Source organism: Octopus sinensis, unplaced genomic scaffold (genome assembly GCF_006345805.1).
Source record: "Octopus sinensis unplaced genomic scaffold, ASM634580v1 Contig17913, whole genome shotgun sequence".
Lineage (NCBI taxonomy): Eukaryota > Metazoa > Mollusca > Cephalopoda > Octopoda > Octopodidae > Octopus > Octopus sinensis.
In genome coordinates this window covers 12501-32500 of record NW_021835419.1, presented here as the reverse complement: position 1 = coordinate 32500, position 20000 = coordinate 12501, and the positions used below count along the sequence as shown (strand labels likewise).

The window sequence follows — 20000 nt, the reverse complement described above, 5'->3', positions numbered from 1 at the left end:
AGTTAGAATTTTCTTCTGGTCGAGTAGCCCACCCCGCTCAAACGGTCCCTGAATAAGGTTTGTTTGAGGATGATGAACAAAACACCCATGTTTCCAGAAGCGAATTATTCAAACCCCAAAGAATCCCTCTCAACACATGGCTATGATGCTCCCCCACTACTTCTGCTCGTGATCAGAGATGCACATATCGTCAGCCATTTTCTTACTAACTTTTTACAAGTATATATATTTATATATTCATTTTTCGTTTACTTTTTTCACTCGGTATAAAAACAATATTTTCTTCTATCTAATATACACGGGTCGTCGTTGCAGAAATGAATGGACCGATAATCGTAGCATCATCGTCGTCGAGAGAAATGCCGCAAGGAATTTTGTCAAATGATTCTGTCAATCTCCCCGCCTTTTAAAGATCTGAGTTCAAATCCCACTTAGGTGAACTTTGTCTTTCATCTTTCCAGGGTCAATAAATCAAAATACCAATCAATTACTGGAATCGATTTTAATCAACTTTGCTTTCCGTTTATTCTGAGTCGATAAAATGAAGTACCCGTAGAGTACTGCAGTCGATGTAATCGACTAACCCCTCCCCCGAAATTGCTGACATTGTGCCCGTAGTGGAAAGGAGTATTACGAGAAAAGCTTTATTTTCTTTTTGTCTTTTATACCGCACAAAGAGATACAGAAGCAAGATAAGTGGTGGTGATAGTAGTAGTAGTAGTAGTAGTAGTAGTAGTAGTAGTAGTAGTGGTGGTGGTGGTGGTGGTGTGTTGTTGTTGTTGTTGGCGTTGTTGCTGCCGCCGTTGTTAGCGTTGTTGTTTAGCCCCAGGTGAGTATTGATCAAGGAGAACAATGTTGTTTCCGATTGCCATCATAAAGTATCAATTGATTTGATTAATTGCCCGGACAAAAAGAAAAGAAAAGAAAAAAAAAACAATCAATGACGACCACAACAACAACAACAATAGTAATCCAACAAACACAGCGGAAAACACACACACACGCACACACGTACACACACAAACGCAAACACACAAACGCAAACACACACACACACACACAAACACAAACACACACAAGAAGACACGTAATACGAAAATATAAAACAAAAAAAAAACAAGAAAAAAAACAAAATGCCGTTGATTGCTAAATGGATTTGAAACCTGATACAGTCGGTTTGAAATCCAATACGGTGATCGTGTAACCTTCTTAACAACGCAACGTCGTGTTATTGCGGATTTCATTTATCAGAGGAGACGGGAGTAAATGGACAAAAGAAAATATAAAGAAACTCTCCCTCCTCGCTTGCCCTTAAAATAACAAACCCCCACGGAGTGCTCTAGTTTTTGTTTGACAAGACATAAAAACAGATCTACAGATTATATTATTTTAGGGTTCAGGTGGAGGGTTTGTCGTCAAATGCGATGTTGTGATGCTCATGTTTTAATAAATAATTCCTGAAAGGAGATCATTATGTTCAGAGTGGAGCGGGAAAAAGCCTCTCCTATTTTACATGGCCGCGGGTGCGGCGGCGCTAGTAGAGTTATTTCAATGGCGACGCCATCGCTTATCTTTTATCTTTTACCTTTTATTTGTTCCAATCAGCCTGTGGTCATGCTGGGGCACCGCCTTGAAGAATTTTTAGTCGAACGAATCGCCTCCAGTCCATTTATTTTGTTTTAAAGTACTTATTTTATCTTTCGATTCCCAGACCGGGCGTTGTGAGTGTTTATTGAGCGAAAACACCTAAAGCTCCACAAGTCTCCGGCAGGGGATGGTGGTGATCCCTGCTGTACTCTTTGACCACAACTTTCTCTCACTCTTAATTCCTGTTTCTGTTGTACCTGTATTTCAAGGGGCCGGCCTTGTCACTCTCTGTGTCACGCTGAATATCCTCGAGAACTACGTTAAGGGTACACATGTCTGTGGAGTGCTCAGCCACTTACACGTTAATTTTACGAGCAGGCTGTTCCGTTGATCGGATCAACCGGAACCCTCGTCGTCGTAACCGACGGAGTGCTTCCACTTATTTTATCAGTAGCAGCAGCAGTAGTAATAGTACTAGTAGTAGTAATATGGTGGGGAGACGCTGTGATAGCGTGTCGCTGCATCACTATTTGTTGGTGATTCTCTGCTACACTTGGTGGATGTTGCCTTTGCACCACTCAGGCAACAACCCTCCATCCAACCCACCCATGAGCCTGCTTGAGTAGTCGCTGCTGAAGAGGGTTTTACGAGGTCGGAAGGCAATTCTTACCTCAACGTCTTTTAGTTGCCTTTCATGACACGCGGAGGAAAGGTTGGCTCTATTCTTTGACATGCTCGTCCCCAAACAGCACCAGAGCAACGAGAAATGAAGAGTTTTGCTCAAAAGCACAACACGCCGCCTGGTCCGGGAATCGGAACTACGATCTGGCATTCGTGAGTGCAACACCCTAACCACTTGGCCACGCGTCCCGATAGGATCAAAGGCAAAGTTGGCTACGGCAGCAAAGTGGAGGCGCAATGGCCCAGTGGTTAGGGCAGCGGACACGCGGTCGTAAGAACGCGGTTTCGATCCCCAGACCGGGCATTGTGAGTGTTTATTGAGCAAAAACACCTAAGCTCCACGAGGCTCCGGCGGGAGGAGGGTGAACCCCGCTGTACTCTTTCACCACAATTCCCTCTCCCTCTTTCTTCCTACTTTTGCCACAACGCAGAGGACCCATGGTGTAACCCACTATGGTGTGGTAAACTTTCAGAACCTAGTGTAGATTGCGAATCCTCTGTACCCCAGGATGGTTCAGCTCTCTACCCGTTAAAAGCCACCGTTTACGGAATGAGGATAACAACGTAGCTTTCGCACCCGTGCAACCGCCAGTCTATCGCGTGTGGTGGATGGATCTTCAAGTTGCCACACGCATACTTAGTAACTGAGCGTAGGCTCGAATTAGAGATTATTCTTTGTGGCTAATGGCGTGAGTCCTGGTGTCCTGATTCGAAGAAGAAGAAGAAAAAGAAGAAGGAGACGGTAGTAACGACGGACGAAATGCTGCTAAGCATTTTGCTCGGCATGTTAACGATTCTTATTTCTTTATTGCCCACAAGGGGTTACACACAGAGGGGACAAACAAGGACAGACACACGAATTAAGTCGATTACATCGACCCCAGAACTTAACTGGTACTTATTTAATTGACCCCGAAAGGATGAAAGGCAAAGTCGACCTCGGCGAAATTTGAACTCAGAACGTAACGGCAGACGAAATACGGCTACACATTTCGCCCGGCGTGCTAACGATTCTGCCAGTTCAACACTTTCAATGGAAGACGAAAATAACAAAATGAAGATGAAATAAAAATGATTGAAACGTTAATCGTTTCAAATTTACGTTTATGAAGGTGTGAGGGAGGGGTGATGATGTGGAGTTGGAGGTAGGGAGCGGGGAAAGAGAGAGTAGACTGAGAATGAGGGGAAGGGGACGAGGAAGAGAGGAGAGCTGGAGGGGTGTGGAGGCGAGGAGAAGACAAAGGAGGTAAGAGGAGCGGAAAAGGGGAGTAAGTGAGGAGAAGAAGAGAGGAGGAGGAGGAGAAAAGGAGAAGAAGAAGGAGGAGAAAAGTGGAGGGGGAGAAGGGAGATGATCAGGAAGAGGAGTAGGGGCGAACGGAAGAGGGGGAGGCGGATGTAGTAAGAATGAGAGCGATTAAAGCAGATTAGGGAATTTTAGAGAAAGAAAAAAAATATAGAAAAAAACAATCGAGAAAAGAAAGCAAAACGAGTACACCCCACCACTACCACCGCCACATTCACATCCCCCCACACTACTCGCCTCCCCCCATCAACTCCCTTGCGTCTCACGTGGTCAAAGCCGATGGGATGTAATTGATTTGAGACTGAGTAACTTTACACGTTCCGTGGCCATCTTCGAATAACACCGACCACCTCCGCGGCACCCTGTCACTTTGAGTACCGCCGCCGCCACACCTGAAGCCGGTTACACTGTCATCACCGATACCCTCCACCATTCACTTGAACAGTCCTACATCCACTACTTTCACCACCACCACCACCACCACCACCACCACCACCACCACTACCACCACCACCACCACCACCACCATCACTACCACCATCACCACCATCGTCACCATCACCATCACTACCTTCATCACCATCAGGACCACTACCACCACCACCACCACCACCACCACCACCATCACTACCACCATCACCACCATCGCCACCATCACCATCACTACCTTCATCAACATCAAGACCACCACCACCACCACTACCACCATCACTACCACCATCACCGCCATCACCATCATTACCTTCATCACCATCAGGACCACTACCACCACCACCACCACTGCCACCACCACCACCATCACTACCACCATCACCATCAAGACCACCACCACCACCACCACCACCACCATCACCACCATCACCACCATCGCCACCATCACCATCACTACCTTCATCACCATCAAGACACCACCACCACCACCACCACCACTATCACCACAACTACCACCACCACCACACCACCACCACCACCATCACTACCACCATCACTACCACCATCACCGCCATCACCATCATTACCTTCATCACCATCAGGACCACTACCACCACCACCACCACTGCCACCACCACCACCATCACTACCACCATCACCATCAAGACCACCACCACCACCACCACCACCACCATCACCACCATCACCACCATCGCCACCATCACCATCACTACCTTCATCACCATCAAGACCACCACCACCACCACCACCACCACCACTATCACCACAACTACCACCACCACCACCACCACCACAACCACCATCACTACCACCACCACCACTACCACCATCACCACCATCACCATCACTACCTTCATCACCATCAAGACCACCACCACCACCATGAGTAGGAGAGGGGGTCAAGTTATTGGTGAATGCAAGATGAGAGAAGACTGGCTGAATTGGTGGTGGTGAAGTGGAGGGTATGTGTGTGTGTGTGTGTGTGTTTGGGCAGGTGGATGGAATGGGTGGCCACAATCGCGTTACAAAAAATGTCGGCGTCCAGTTGCTTATTTTTTTAAAGAATCAGTTGGTCGAAACACTTGATTGTGGACGTTGGAACAACTACAACACTAATGACACCAGCAATCAAAATACTACCATCACCAACCACCACCTCCAACACCACCATCACCACCACCACCACCACCACCACCACCACCACCGCCACTACAGCAGCCGCCATCATCAGCAACACTAACACTACCCCTCACCATCCTCACTATCATCATCACCACCACAAAACACCACCTTCACCACCACCACCACCACCACCAATTTTTCTAAACACAGCAATTTGTTTAAACAGTCCCTACTTTTCAATCCTGCCATGGACCCCCCGGGTCAGTTCCCATCAAGTATGACAAACGCTGGTTTTCTGTGTTTAAAAACAGAAATCAATATAGTACTAGATACAGAATACCAGTTTAAAGAGACAGGATAGTCACGGCTGGAATGGCTTTGATCACTTAACACTAAACAACAGTACATATTCTAAACAAGGAGCCTCCACACAGTTGATCAACTTGCTTGAAATAGCTACGAAATCTTCCTCAAAATATATTTTCGTCGGCTTTCAAAGTATCTTTGGTGTTATGGGGGTGTTCATTGACATTTTTCTCAACGGCGCTTCATACATAGTAGTCCAGTGGATTGAGATCTGGAGAATTAGGATGCCAAATGTTGGGAGTGATGTGATCATACAAATTGTCGACCATAGATTCTTGTGACATCTGAGCCTTTTGTGATGGTGCAGAATCTTATTGAAAGACATAGGGTCTTCCACTGCATACGCTCTGGATATCCTTGTTGCTATATATATATATAAAGTATATATATGTCTTTCAATAAGATTCTGCACCATCACACAAGGCTCAGATGTCACAAGAATCTATGGGCGCATGTAAGTATCTTATTTATATCCTTTCGTATGTTCTACTGAAGAGGAAAGAATCTTTTATGTGATTAATTCCGAAATTGATTCAATATAGAAATAACGAACTTTAAAAAAAAGTTCTATCGGCCGGCTTCCCCGTTTTCACTTCTTTTTTTTTTCCATAGCGAGTAAATAATATGTGGAAATTGACGATTTAAAAGTCTGTTATCAGTATATTGGCATTGAAATAATTTTCTTTAGCCCTCATTTATAAGTTGTATATATATATATATATATATATATCTTTATATATAAAAGAGAAGTTGTGTGTCTGTCTCCTACGTTTTAGATTCCTAACTACTCCCACATTTTGCGATGCAGTTTAACCAAAAGCGGGTATCTTATAGTCGTGATTCATATCGAGCCCTTCTGGGTATTAGCGCGCGTCTACGATGAGTCTACGATTTAAAAAAATTTACCATCATTTTTTTTTCATTTTAATGCATTTTTTCCCGCTATTATATAAGGGAAGTAACTCTCTAAAAATGTCTACGATGAGTCAACGATTTAAAAAAAAAATTACCATAATTTTTTTCCATTTTTAATGCATTTTTTTGCTATTTTTTGGCTATAACTCTCTAAAAATGCTTATATAGTTATTTCCCTTACAAACCCGAGCAACGCCGGGCGATACTGCTAGTATATATATATATATAACAAGTATCTTCTGTTTTAACCCTCGACCAGTGCCTTGTGAGTGAATCTGGTCGGCAGAAACTATGTCGAAAGCCCGTCGTATGATGTGTGTACGTGTGTCTTTGTGTTTGTGTTATAATACTCATACACGCCTCACACACACACACACGTACAAATAGTCCTCCCACCCACTCACACAGACTGTGATGCATCAAACCCCCTATATAGAAGGCAACAGCTACGAAGTACAAAATTAAGACCCTTAATATATTCAAAGCTGCCTTGCACCCACCCACATACAACCTCATCCACCCCCAAAATATCTAATCAATTATCATATCGGCAATTAATTATGCTAATTCATTTCGATAAATAATTTATCTTTCTGAATCTAATAACGTATCATTTCATTTACGATAACAATATAGCGTTCCAGGCTTCTATTTATTTATTTATTTACTTACTTATTTTTGTCTTCTTTCATCCCTCTCTGTCTGTCTGTCTGTCTGTCTGTCTGTCTGTCTGTCTGTCTGTCTGTTTATCTATCTATCTGTTATTCTATTTTTTTCTTCAAAGTTTTCTTTTTCGCGTGTTTCTCCTCCCACACATACCTACGTACATGCATGCATGCATACATACATACATACATACATACATACATACATACATACATGCATACATACATACATGCATACATGCATACATACATACATACATACATACATACATACATACATACATACATACCTACGTACATGCATAATACATACATACATACGTACATATATACACACGCATATATATTATATGTTTAAACACCTATCAATTAACATGATACACACACACATACATATACACGTACACGCTCACGTACGCACATACATAACCCCCACTACACACACATACATAATATACATATGCATACATACATACAAACACACACACACACACATACATATATATATATGTATATACATATGTGTATATATATATATGTATATATATATACATATATGTATGTATACACAAGACCACCTATCAATCAATATGAAAGCCAAACCGCGGTTAACGAACCTCACCGGTGGGGGGTCGGGAGGCTAAGCAGCTGAGGGTGAGTTAGGGTGTAGTGGTGTATGAGCTTCGTCTGACCCATTTAATCAAAGATAGACAGGGACAAGTGAAATGCAGGAATCTTCATGAAAAGAACAAGCACTCCGTCGGCTGCGACGACGAGTGTTCCAAATGATGCGATCAACGGAACAGCCTGCTCGTGAAATTAATGTGCAAGTGGCTGAGCACGGCACAGACATGCGTACCCATAACGTAGTTCTCAGGGAGAGACAGTGCGACACAGAATGTAACAAATCTGACCCCTTTGAAATACAGGTACAGCTCATTTAAGGACTGGAGGAACGTGAAATTAAGTGTCTTGCTCACGGACACAACCCACCTCCAGGAATTGAACTCACGAATACCCTGACCACTAAGCCACGCACCCTCATGAAAAGAAAAAGATGAATAGATGACATAAAAAACGGAACGGCTGTGTGGTAAGAAGCTTGTTTCCCAATCACACGGTGTCCAGGTTCAGCCTCTGCATGATACTTTGAACAATATAAGACCTAGGAAACTAAGTATAAAATGCAAGAACACAAGATGTAATTATTGTTTGTGTATGACCAGGAGCTAGACCCCAAAAGAGATAAGTATTGTTTGTCTCGGTCAAAATCTAGAACCTCAGGGAAATATTCCTTGTTTGTATCGGTCAAAAGCATACAACCTCTTTCGCCGTAGCCACCAAACTTAAATTGCCTTACCTGCTCAGTTAAAGGAAGGTGGCGAAATTTTCTTCACAATGGACTCAACCGATAACTCGATCCATCCTACATGCGACAGAAATGAGCCGGGAGAATGCTATCCCTGAAAGATCGGGCAGAGGTGTAGCATATATACATTGCATCCGTCATATATTACCGCCTGGCCATCGTGCCTTGCCCCAGTTCACGTGTGACCAGACTGGGGTACCTACGCTTCCCTTTTCTGCAGCAGGCATACGTATCAATAGTCAGATGCTCCATTTGTTGTCAGCACTCGTTGCTTACCAGGAATTGCACCAATTGTGCATCTACTCTTGAAACAGCTGTACACCTACATACCTTCCTTCTTTTCCTTCAGTTCTCGGTTTTACTGATGATGACCTACCTTAACTTACTATCCAATATCAATAATACGAATTTACCGTATAACCATTCCAGGAGTAATATTTATGCTCACTTAGAAGTAGTTGTTCTGTAAGAACAAACTGTACTGCGGTAGTTATCACGAGAGAAACTCTCATATTGGCGAGCGGCGAGATAATTCTCCGCCACATCCAGTGCTGAGACCATTAAATCACGCGACTTCAACCTTCCTTGGTCTTGTCAATTACAAATAGTAAATTAAAATCAAATTATTTTTGATATTCATATTTTATCCTTAGCTGCAATATTTTAAGTATAAATGTTCTTGTTCTGTACTTTACCAGATGTAATAAGTTGTCCTGAACTTCTCCAGGTGTAATAACTTGTCCTGTAATTTTCCAGGTTTATAATCTTATGAATATTATTTCTCTTGCTTGCATTTTTCTATGTAATCCACGTTTCTTCCAGGCTATGCTATTATGCTAATTTATAATGAGTCAAATGTGTCAATTAGTGGTGTCGTTGATAATTTATTCTTTACCTCAATGACGCCGGTGACATATATTAAAAGTCCCTTATAGAACTATATCCATAAAAACGTATAGAACTATATTATCACCCTCAAATTTGAGAAACAAACACATAACATTTTTCTTTTTAAATTCATTGCGTGAGATTGATACCATGAAACTCCTCGAATTGAGTTCTATCATTTAATCTTAATTAGAACATAGTTTGTTTTTAAAATAAAAAGTTAATTATACTTAAATCCCTTTTTTTCATGATATTTTACCTCAACATTTTTGATACAAATTTTTGTTGCTGCATGGGAACAAAACTATGAAATTTGAACTCAGAACGTAAAGGCGGACGAAATACCTATTTCTTTATTACCCACAAGGGGACAAATAAGGACATACATAGGTATTAAGTCGATTACATCGACCCCAGTGCGTAACTGGTACTTTATTTATCGACCCAGAAAGGATGAAAGGCAAAGTCGACCTCGGCGGAATTTGAACTCACAACGTAACGCAGAGGAAATACCGCTAAGCATTTCGCCCGGCGTGCTAACGTTTCTGCCAGCTCGCCGCCATCATAATAACAATGGTTTCTGATGTAACCACAAGACACGTAATTTAGAAGGGAGTTGGACAAGTTAATAGCAACGGTCCAGTTCTTGACACCTTACTTTATGTTTCCGATTCTGAAAGGATGAAAATCAAAGTTGAGACCTTGGTGAAATTTGAATTACCTGTTGTTTTTTTTGTTTTTTTTTTTACAAATAATACACTTTATAATGGTTCATATATTTATTTTCTCTTTATACAAATAATAATTTTTTTATAAAAATGTCAGATCATTATATTTTTTTTCTTTTTACAAATAATATAATTTTAAAATGGTTGAACAGTTTTTGCCTTTTTACAAAAGTGAGTGATCTGGTTTTTTTTACTCTTTACAAATTCCCCCCCCCCCACAAAAAGTCCAGTTTAATGATATGAAATATGCTGTGATAATTATGATGGTGATGATTAGTCCTATCATACCAAACTGAGTACATTTAAAGGACGCAGTTCAAAAAACTAATAAACGTAGCGCATTTTCTTTGATGCTCAACCGATTTTGCCAATCTTTCACCCTTCACAAAATGTTATTTTGTTTCTTTATTGTTTTAGCGGATAGAATGTTGTTCAATCAATCTTTACTTCCTTTTTGTTCTGCCTCTGAGCTCACGTAACTTTTGTCATTCTTATTGTTAGCCTCACTTTCGATCCAGCGTTATCTTCGTCGCCATATTGACAGCTCTACAATACTTAACAGTCAATCCATCCAAGAATTTTTTTTTCTTTTTTGCTGTTCTTGTTGTTGTTGTTGTTGTTGTTGCTTTGTTTTCCTCGTTGTCTTTAGCTTATAGCATTGAATATTGATTTCGAATTTTGGTACAAGACCAGAAAGTTCGGGGTAGGGGTAAGTTGATTACATCGACCCCAGTGTTTAACTGATACTTATTTTATCAACACAGAACTGATGGAAGGCAAAATCGGCCTCGGCAGAATTTGAACTCAGAACGTAATGACAGACGAAATGCCGCTAAGCATTTTGCCCGGCGTGCTAACGACTTTGCCAGCTCGCAGACTTAATGGCATTGAATATTAATTTAATGATTTCAAACAATGGTGCAACGCCACAGATTTAACAGTGGCGGCGAAGTGTGGAAAGTATAGTCTATTATAAATAACATTCCTCGTGTATAACTGGTACTATATTTCATTGATCTTCTGAAAATTGAAAAATACAATTAACCTTTGTTAAGATTTGAAGTCAGCAGAAAATAGAGAGACGTAACTATATCCGTATAACATTTTCAGATTAAATAACTTCCCTGAAATTGGATATCAAATTGATGAATATATCTGATATGATAGATATCAGTATATAGTATTACATGGAAGGGAGGAGTGTTTACAGTCCTGTCGAGATACCACATCGATTTGTATGTGAGAGAAAGGATCACTGTAAATTGAACTCGCAGCATATCATTGTATTGAGTCATGTTGAATACGAAAGTAAGTCATTGGTGGATGTTGTCCTCTTAATGAGAGAAGTTCAATACTTGGTCGAGTTGGTTATATTAAATATCACACTGAGGGAACTATATAAGATATAACACGTTTGGATATAATACGTTTCAAGACAATCCTCGTTGGGCAGGATATGAGATTAGGATTATTAATCCGTTTATAATATGAAATTACGGCGAGTAATTTCTTTTTCTGTTTTTTTTTGTTTTTTTTTTATACATTCGATCCGGGTCGACTTAAAGAGTGCGACAGACAATTCTTCTCCCATATTTTGCAAGGCCATTGATGTGGCGGTAGTGAAGTTCGGCAGTCAGGAATGGTGTTTTCATGTAGCTAATATTTTATCGTTTTTTTTTTCTTTTTAGGTACATCATTTGCGTATTATTGAAACAATGATCGAGAATAGCGGAAAGGAGGTTTTTTTTTTGCTACAACCTGTATAATAATTATCACACTTAGGTCATATTGAATATCCATTATCACTGCAAATTATATTAAAAAAGATATAAGACATTGGTTATTCCACAAGGATCTACGTTGAAAAGGATATGAGATTAGTTCATATTGGATACGATTTATGTTGAACATTATTTGATTCAAATTGATGTACAGACTGCGGCAGAAAAAAAAAACTGTCTCGCATGGTGTCACAAAAGTTAGCTTGGTGATAATGTCTATTCATGTAGCTAATGTTTCATTGTTATTTTAGTTACTATCATAGCTTGGACTGATGTACACCATGTGGTCACTGTTGAAATATTTACAACATTGCTGAATAGGAGGCCAAATTGAATATTAATCATCACTGCGAGTTACACAGGGTATACTACGTTGGTTATTCCAGTGAAGTCCATTATTAGTTAGAATACCTGATAAAGTTCATATTGAATAATTAATGGAATCTCTAGATATCAGATTAAGTCAGGTTGCACACATCCCATATCGCAGGTATCATATTCCATATGTGAACTGTTTGGACGAATTATAGAAGTTTCTGAGAGACAAACACACAGTTGTGCATTTATTGAATATTATGTAACTCTATCAGCCTCGTGTGATCTGTAATTCACCTAACAACATTCTCTGGTTCTATGATACAAAGTTCCTCTTTTTAATTGATCTAAAGACCTTCCATCAAAATTTCATGTTACTTGCTGTTCCAAACACCAACCTAATGACGATAAATTTACGTCGACTAAACTCGTCATTAATTTCAAAATTAATTGAAACAAAACCAACGTATTTCAACAGAAATATGTTAACAAAAAATTTCAAGCGATCCAAATGAAAAGCTTCTTCCTTCAAAATTTCTTGTTAATTTAGATTTTAAACTCCAGTTTAATAATGACAAAGTTATTTTATTAAATTGTTCATTATTATCAAACTTCATTGAAACAAAAGCGGTGTATTTCAAACAGAAATATAATAACAAAATGGTTTAAGTGATGTAAATAAAAAATTTCCATTAAAATTTCATCTTGATATGTTCCATCCAAACATTAGTGTTATATCGAGGAAGTTATTTTACTAAATTTCAAAAACCAATCGAAACAAAGGCAGTGTGTTTCAACAGAAATATGGCGACAAATGGTTAATGATTGCTTGTGAATGTCTTTCGTGTAATCCTTAAAAATAGTGACTTTTGTTACAAGCACAAGACCACACAGTTTTGAGAGGATTGCCTCTTCGGTGACTTGATTGTTCTTTAGATTATTGACCAAGGCAAGATGAAAGGGAGAAAATCACTTCTGGCAGAAAATGAACTATAATATATATACGGATATACCCGTGAAGTATTTTGCTCGATGGTCAACCGATTGCGTTGATTTATCGTCCTTTCATCGTTAAAACAAAGTAAATTCTTTTGTACACATTAATATTGTATAAAACTTTCTTTCATTCTTTCTTTTATCTTTCTTTCTATCTGTGAGTTTTGTTGTTATTGCTGTTAGTCTCACTGCCAATCCAATGTCAGTGTGATGGGCATGGTGACAAAATATACTTTAGTTAACAGTCAATTCATACAGCTTACCTTCCGCTGCTGCTGATGTTGTTGCTGTTGTTGTTGCTGCTGTTTTCGTATTCCTTACCGTTTTTAGCTGACAATATTTTTTTTTTCACACTTCAAGAATTTCGCGAAGTTTCAATATGTAAACCTGCGCTAATTGCAACGTATCATACTTGGACATTTTCCCGTGAGCCGGCACCACAGCTCGCAGGTTGTCGAAAGCCACATTCAAACTGCTCATGCGCCGTCGTTCACGAGCGTTGGCCGCGATTCTACGCTTTTTCAACACGTCCTTTCCTCCTTCAAATGTTTCGTTGTCTCTGGAAGAATTGCAAGACTTAACCAGTTTCTCGTCACTGGCACCAGATTTCGTCGATACGGTATTATTTGGCACTATACTTACATACTTCCGTTTACTCACACATGTAGTTCCGTTCTTGATCTGCGACGATGAATTTGTACGTGTAACATCCTTGACGAGCTTATTTTCGACAATTTTAGCTTCATCCGAAGCATACGTCTTTGGAAGACCTGAAGATTGGCGTTTAGGTGATATTGCTGTTGCTTTTGTTGTAGTCGTTTTCGTCGTCGTCGTCGTCGCTGCAGTTGTTGCTATTGTTGTCGTTGCTGTTGTTGTTGCTGCTGTGGTTATATTTTCAGCGTTCTTTGGGCAATGACTGCAGTGATGTTGCTGAAATCGTTGTTTGATGTGACGAACTCGTTGAGGTTGCGTATTCGCTGTAAGCTTTGTTTGATCGACAGACGATGGTTTATCAGGAGAAGCCGTACTTTCTGATCCCCAAATAACCGGGGAAGATTTCGTATAAAAAAAGACCGGATAGTTAAACGCACCACTCGGAGTAGAATGTCCTTTAGACATTGTCGCCAAAGCATGATGACTAATTCTGTTGCTTCCACTAAGTTCTACGGATTCACTGTCTTCAGAACCATTCTCGATAATTTTATCGGTATTTTTGCAGTTTTCATTATTGCTGCTGTCGTTGCTGTAATCATTTGTGCAATAAATTTCGTTGTATTTGTTGCAGTCACCAGAACAGATATCTTGGCAGTTGCAAAAGCAGGCAACCATATCTAGGTTCTCTCCCCAAAGACTATCCGATTCTTTGAGTTCTAACCACGTGTAATCTCGCGGAATATCGTTTGCTTCGCACATAATTTCTTCTTCTTCTACTTCGTGATATGAATCATTATAACAGTTTTGTGAAAAAGCATGAAATTTCATTTTTTTTTTTTTGTTTCTAGTTTTAATTTTTTTTTTCAAAGAAATCTATGGAAGGCAAAACATGATACAATATTCGTATGTATCAGAAATGACGCTGCAAATTTCGTACACAAATATATATGTGTGTATATGAATGTTTGCATATATGTATGTATAACTGTATATAAGTATTTATATATGCATGTATGTTATTGGTTTTATTTCTCCGCCTTCATGTATGTGTGTGTGTGTGTGTATTTACAAGCAAATGATGTTTCACTCAGTCACTACTCCGAGTTTTTGGACTTCATGCATTCGTTCAGTAGACAAAAACGATGAATGGAATGAATGCTCCTCCAGTTGGATATTTTTCTGAGTATTCTTCTCTCCGTTTGTATTCACAAAAGAGAACAGTAAATGCATGTATATGCATATATATATATAAAAGCACAGTTATATAAAAATATAAGTATATATAAATAAAAATATATATAATTTATGTTAAATGTGAACGTAAATAAATATTAACACACATAAATTTGATAATATATTTCGTCACCTTAAAAAATATAAAAGGAAAACACTGAGGAATTATATAAATATATCAAAAATATATGTTCTGAAATGGACTAAAACCATTTTGAACAATAGGGGTGGATAGGTGGACGGGTTGCGAATTTTTGAAAATATACTTTTGTTCAAATTGTTTTTTTTTTTCCTTTCTGTATAGTGTAAAGAATAGAAAAAAATGTTCGCTTTTTTTTTTTACCTACAAAGAATGAAGCGATGGAAATATATTTGAAGAATTTAATTTGTTTCGTCTGAAGTAAATACGGTAATGAGCATATGAATGAATGAATGAATGAATGAATGAATGAATTGTTGTCTTTAAATTAGAATTTTTGTTTGTTGATTAGTTAATTGTTATTTTTGAAAATTTTAAACCATAAAGAAACCAATATATTGACTTCTTTAATTTTGATAAAGCTACGCATAGAAAAATACACACACACACGCAATCTCTCTCTCCTTCTATCTTTCTAAAATATGATATAATATATTATATTATATCATATTATATATATATATATATATTATATAATTATTATTATATATATATATATAATTATTATATATATTATTATTATATATATATATATATATATATATATTATATTATATATATAATTATTATTATATTATATTATATATATATTATATTATATATATATATATTATATATATATATATATATTATTATTATATCGTATATATTACATATATATAGGCGTGTTTGTGTGTGTGTAAGAATAAATGTAAATTAATGTATAAATTTACTTCTTTGAATTAGTTTCAATATTCAGGTACAAAGAATAAAAAACAAAAAAAAATAGAGCAAACAATATAATGAAAGTTGACCCGAAGGTATTACCAGATGGATGGACAGCGTTGCCAAGGATATGACATATACAGATCCAAAAACCCAGTCTTCAGCACAAGGTGATAATACTGATGATAGTACGTTAATGAGGAAAGAAATCCAATGATGCGTATCGTGTGTTTGTGTTTGTGTGTGGTCACACAGTTGAATCCTTTAAATTAAGGCAACGTCCAATGAACGGAAATCCAGAGAATGAAGCTATCCAACGAGGTGAAAATCCTGTGAGTGAAACTCGAACGTGTGGAGGTCCTGCGGATGTAAGTTCGTAGGTCTATTGGACCCAAATGAGTGAAACACCAGTGAATTAAGGTCCGGTGAGTGAAACACGAATGAATGACGGTTCCAATGCAGGAAGGGCTAGTGATTAGAAGTAAAGAAAATCCAGTGAGTGACACTCCAGTGAGGGAAGATCAAGTGAGTGAAACTCCAGTGAGTGTAGATCCGATCGATGAAGGCCCATATAAACCAATCCTTATAATGATAGAATAATCATTATAATTTCTTCTTTATTTTCTTTGTTTCTTTTTTTCTTTCTTTTTTATGTTCTTCTTTTCCTTCTGTCTTTCAACAATTTGATAAACTCCTGATTTATCAAATTGATTTCTTTATATTTTGATATATAAAAAATGATTTTTTTCTCCTTTTTTGAAATTGATTTTCTTTAAACTTTTTCTTCTTTCTTTTCGAGTTTAATTAATAATTTTCTGTGAAAAATAAATCAATAAATATATATATACTGAATATATAGATATAGACGGATTAGAATACTAATACTACAACTAATGATATCGATTATGACAAATAATGATAATAATAATGTGTCGTGACTGAAGTGATTCGATTTCAATCGAGAAGCGAACCCGATATCTTGCTGCCTGAATCTGGAAGTAAGTTTGTTTTCGTTTTTCTTTCTTCTGGTCGTCTCACGTTGTCGATCGACGTGATTAAGATGTAATTAAGATTGTATGAAAATAACAATAGCAAATTAAAACCTAATTAGGTTTAATTGGCCATAAAGAAAAATATTTTGTTTTGTGTAATTTGTGTTATAGAGGGAGAAAGAGAGAGTAAGGAGGGAGAGAGAGAAAATGAGAGAGAGTGAGAGAGTAAGGAGGGAGAGAGAGAAAATGAGAGAGTGAGAGAGAAAGAGAGAGTAAGGAGGGAGAGTAACAGACAGAGAAAATGAGAGAGAGTGAGAGAGAAAGAGAGAGAGAGAGAATTATAGTTTGCTAGGGAAGAATTTGAAGACTTAGTTTTCTGGCACTTTTCAAAGGAAATATTGCTAAAACATTTGAAGCCGTCGTACCCAAACAGTATTCGAAACAGCAGCGAATAATTTGAAAAAAATGCCGCTTTAAGATTTAGACGAATGAAAATAATTAAATGTACAAAAGATGAATTTTAAAAAAATACGTAGAAAAATATATAAACGATGTAGTAAAAAAAAAGTAAAAACGATATAAAATATATATTTAAAAATGTAGAAAAGTTGTTAAAAAGATGTTAAAAAACTCTTTAAAAAGTTGTTAAAAAGACGTTAAAAAGATGTTAAAAAGATGTTAATAAACGTTTTTTTTTAAATAAAATGTTGCCCAGCTGTCTTTATATAATTTTCCTTTTCTCCTTTTTCTTTTCTTTCTGCTTTAAAAAAAAAAAAAATTTTTTTTTCTTTTTTAAATCCTTTCTTTTGTCTTTTACGTTATTGTATTTATTTTGTTTTTAATTATGTATGTATGTATGTGTGTACGCATGGGTGTGTTTGTGTACGCTCCTGTGTGCACGTGCGAGCGTAATATATATCTATATCTATATATATATTTACGTGTGTGTGTTTGTGTGTATGCGTGCTATATACATCTATATATATATATCCGTATGTATGTAAATGTATGTGTAAATAATTGTCAGTCCTCGTGTCCAAAAGCAGCTTCGTTCATCTCCGGTGGAATGCCAAAAGTGTGCCAGAACGCGTCCTCTTCATAGCCGGAACCAACTGCAGCGCTCGACCCACGGGACGGCCGCCTTATTAACACTTACACACACGCGCACCATCACGTTTCACACCTTCGTCCGCCCTCCCAGCTTTATCTGATGCCTTCCCATCACCACCACCCCTTACTCCTCCCCACCTCTCTCCCCCACCAACCTTCGCGTTCTCTCCTCTCTCTCTCTCTCTCTCTCTTTCATTCTCTCTGCTTTCCACCCCCTTCTTCCTCTGTCTGTCTCTCTTTCTCCCTCTCTATTGCCCACCATTCCTTTCTCTGTCAACCATGTTACTTTCTTGCACAGTGACTAACCCACTCCTTTTATTAGCCTCTGCTTTTCTGCAATTCACTATACACCCACTCTCTCTTCCTATCTGTCTCTCTCTCTCTCTCTCTCTCACACACTCTCTCTCTCTCTTTCTCTCTCTCTCTCTCTCTCTCTCTCTCTGTATCCCTTTATATTTCTTTCTTCCTCCCTTCCCCACTACCCCTCTCTCATCCGCTCTCCTTTCCTTCTCATTCATTACTCACGCCTTCTCTCTCTCGCTGTCACCACCACCACCACCACCATCACCACCATCACCGCCACCGCCACGACCATCATACGACTGACTGACTGACAAGGGCTTGACACTCGCAACCACTTTTCTCCACGCATGCAAGCACTCGCCTTCCTCTCTTTCTCTCTCTCCCTCTTCCTCTCTCTCTTGCTCTCCCTTTGATTCGCTCCCCCCCCTCTAAGCGGAGATGTGTCCACAAATAACAGTCACTCCTCCCATTTCGAAATAAACCACCCCTACGACAACTAGCTGCGTCTCGGTAACATTGGAGATATATGCACACTTACATGCATGCATACATACATACATACATACATACATACATACATACATACATACATACATACATACATACATACATGCATACATACATATATATATGTGTATGTGTATGTGTGTGTATATATATAACTAAAGCGGTGTTCCAGCATGGTCGCAGTCATTTGACTGAAACAAGTAATATATATAACAAGTATATATATATATATATATATATATATATATACCTATGTACATATATGCGCACATACATACATGCATACACACCCATACATACATAAATAAATACATTCATACAAACATGAATAACTCCATACATACATACATACATACATACGTACGTACGTACATACTTACATACATACATACATACATACATACATACATACATACATACATACATACATACATGCAAACATGAATAACTGCATATATACATACATGCATGCATACATACATGCATACATACATACGTACATATGTACATACGTACATACATATGTACATGCATGCATCCATGCATACATGGATACATACATATATACATACATACACACACATATACATAGATACATACATAATACATACACATACATACATACATACATGCATGCATGCATACATACATACGTACATACATACATACATACATACATAGCTTTTATCTTTTACATGTTTCAGGCCTCATGCTGTGGCATTATTTTCGACTAAACCTTGAAGGGTTTAGTTCAGGAGTTCCCAACCTCATTTTGCCTGTGGACCTTTCCCCCCACGAGAGCTATCTTATCACCTGTGGACCCCATATGTGCTCATGTAAATTTTTGAAATAAAATATGTTTGCAGATTAGTAAAATCTAACAGTGAAACAATTTCGTTATGTTCATAACATAAATTCTAAATGCAAATCTTGAAAATTTCAATTAATACAGGTACCTCTCCTAGTAAACAAAATTTATATATGGCCCCACAAATTACAATCTTTTACTCCCTTAAAGCTTCTGTGAAGCCAGGTTTGGAACCCCTGGTTTAGTCGAACAAATTAATCTCAGTAGTTATTGTTAAACCTTGGTACTTATTCTATCAGTCTCTTTTGCCGAATCGCTAA

General features: G+C 38.1%; 1 protein-coding gene across 1 annotated transcript; it reads right to left on the bottom strand.

Annotated features, from left to right (window-relative positions):
• Positions 1–10865: 10865 nt before the first annotated feature.
• LOC118761841 lies at positions 10866–15058 on the bottom strand. The gene has a single exon (XM_036499994.1). It carries the CDS (start codon positions 14649–14651, stop codon positions 13518–13520), a length of 1134 nt encoding a protein of 377 aa, XP_036355887.1. The 5' UTR covers positions 14652–15058; the 3' UTR covers positions 10866–13517.
• Positions 15059–20000: the final 4942 nt, after the last annotated feature.

Bases quoted from the DNA above. Each gene is read 5' to 3' on its own strand.
- LOC118761841 (XM_036499994.1), bottom strand. From the start codon at position 14,651: ATGAAATTTCATGCTTTTTCACAAAACTGTTATAATGATTCATATCAC.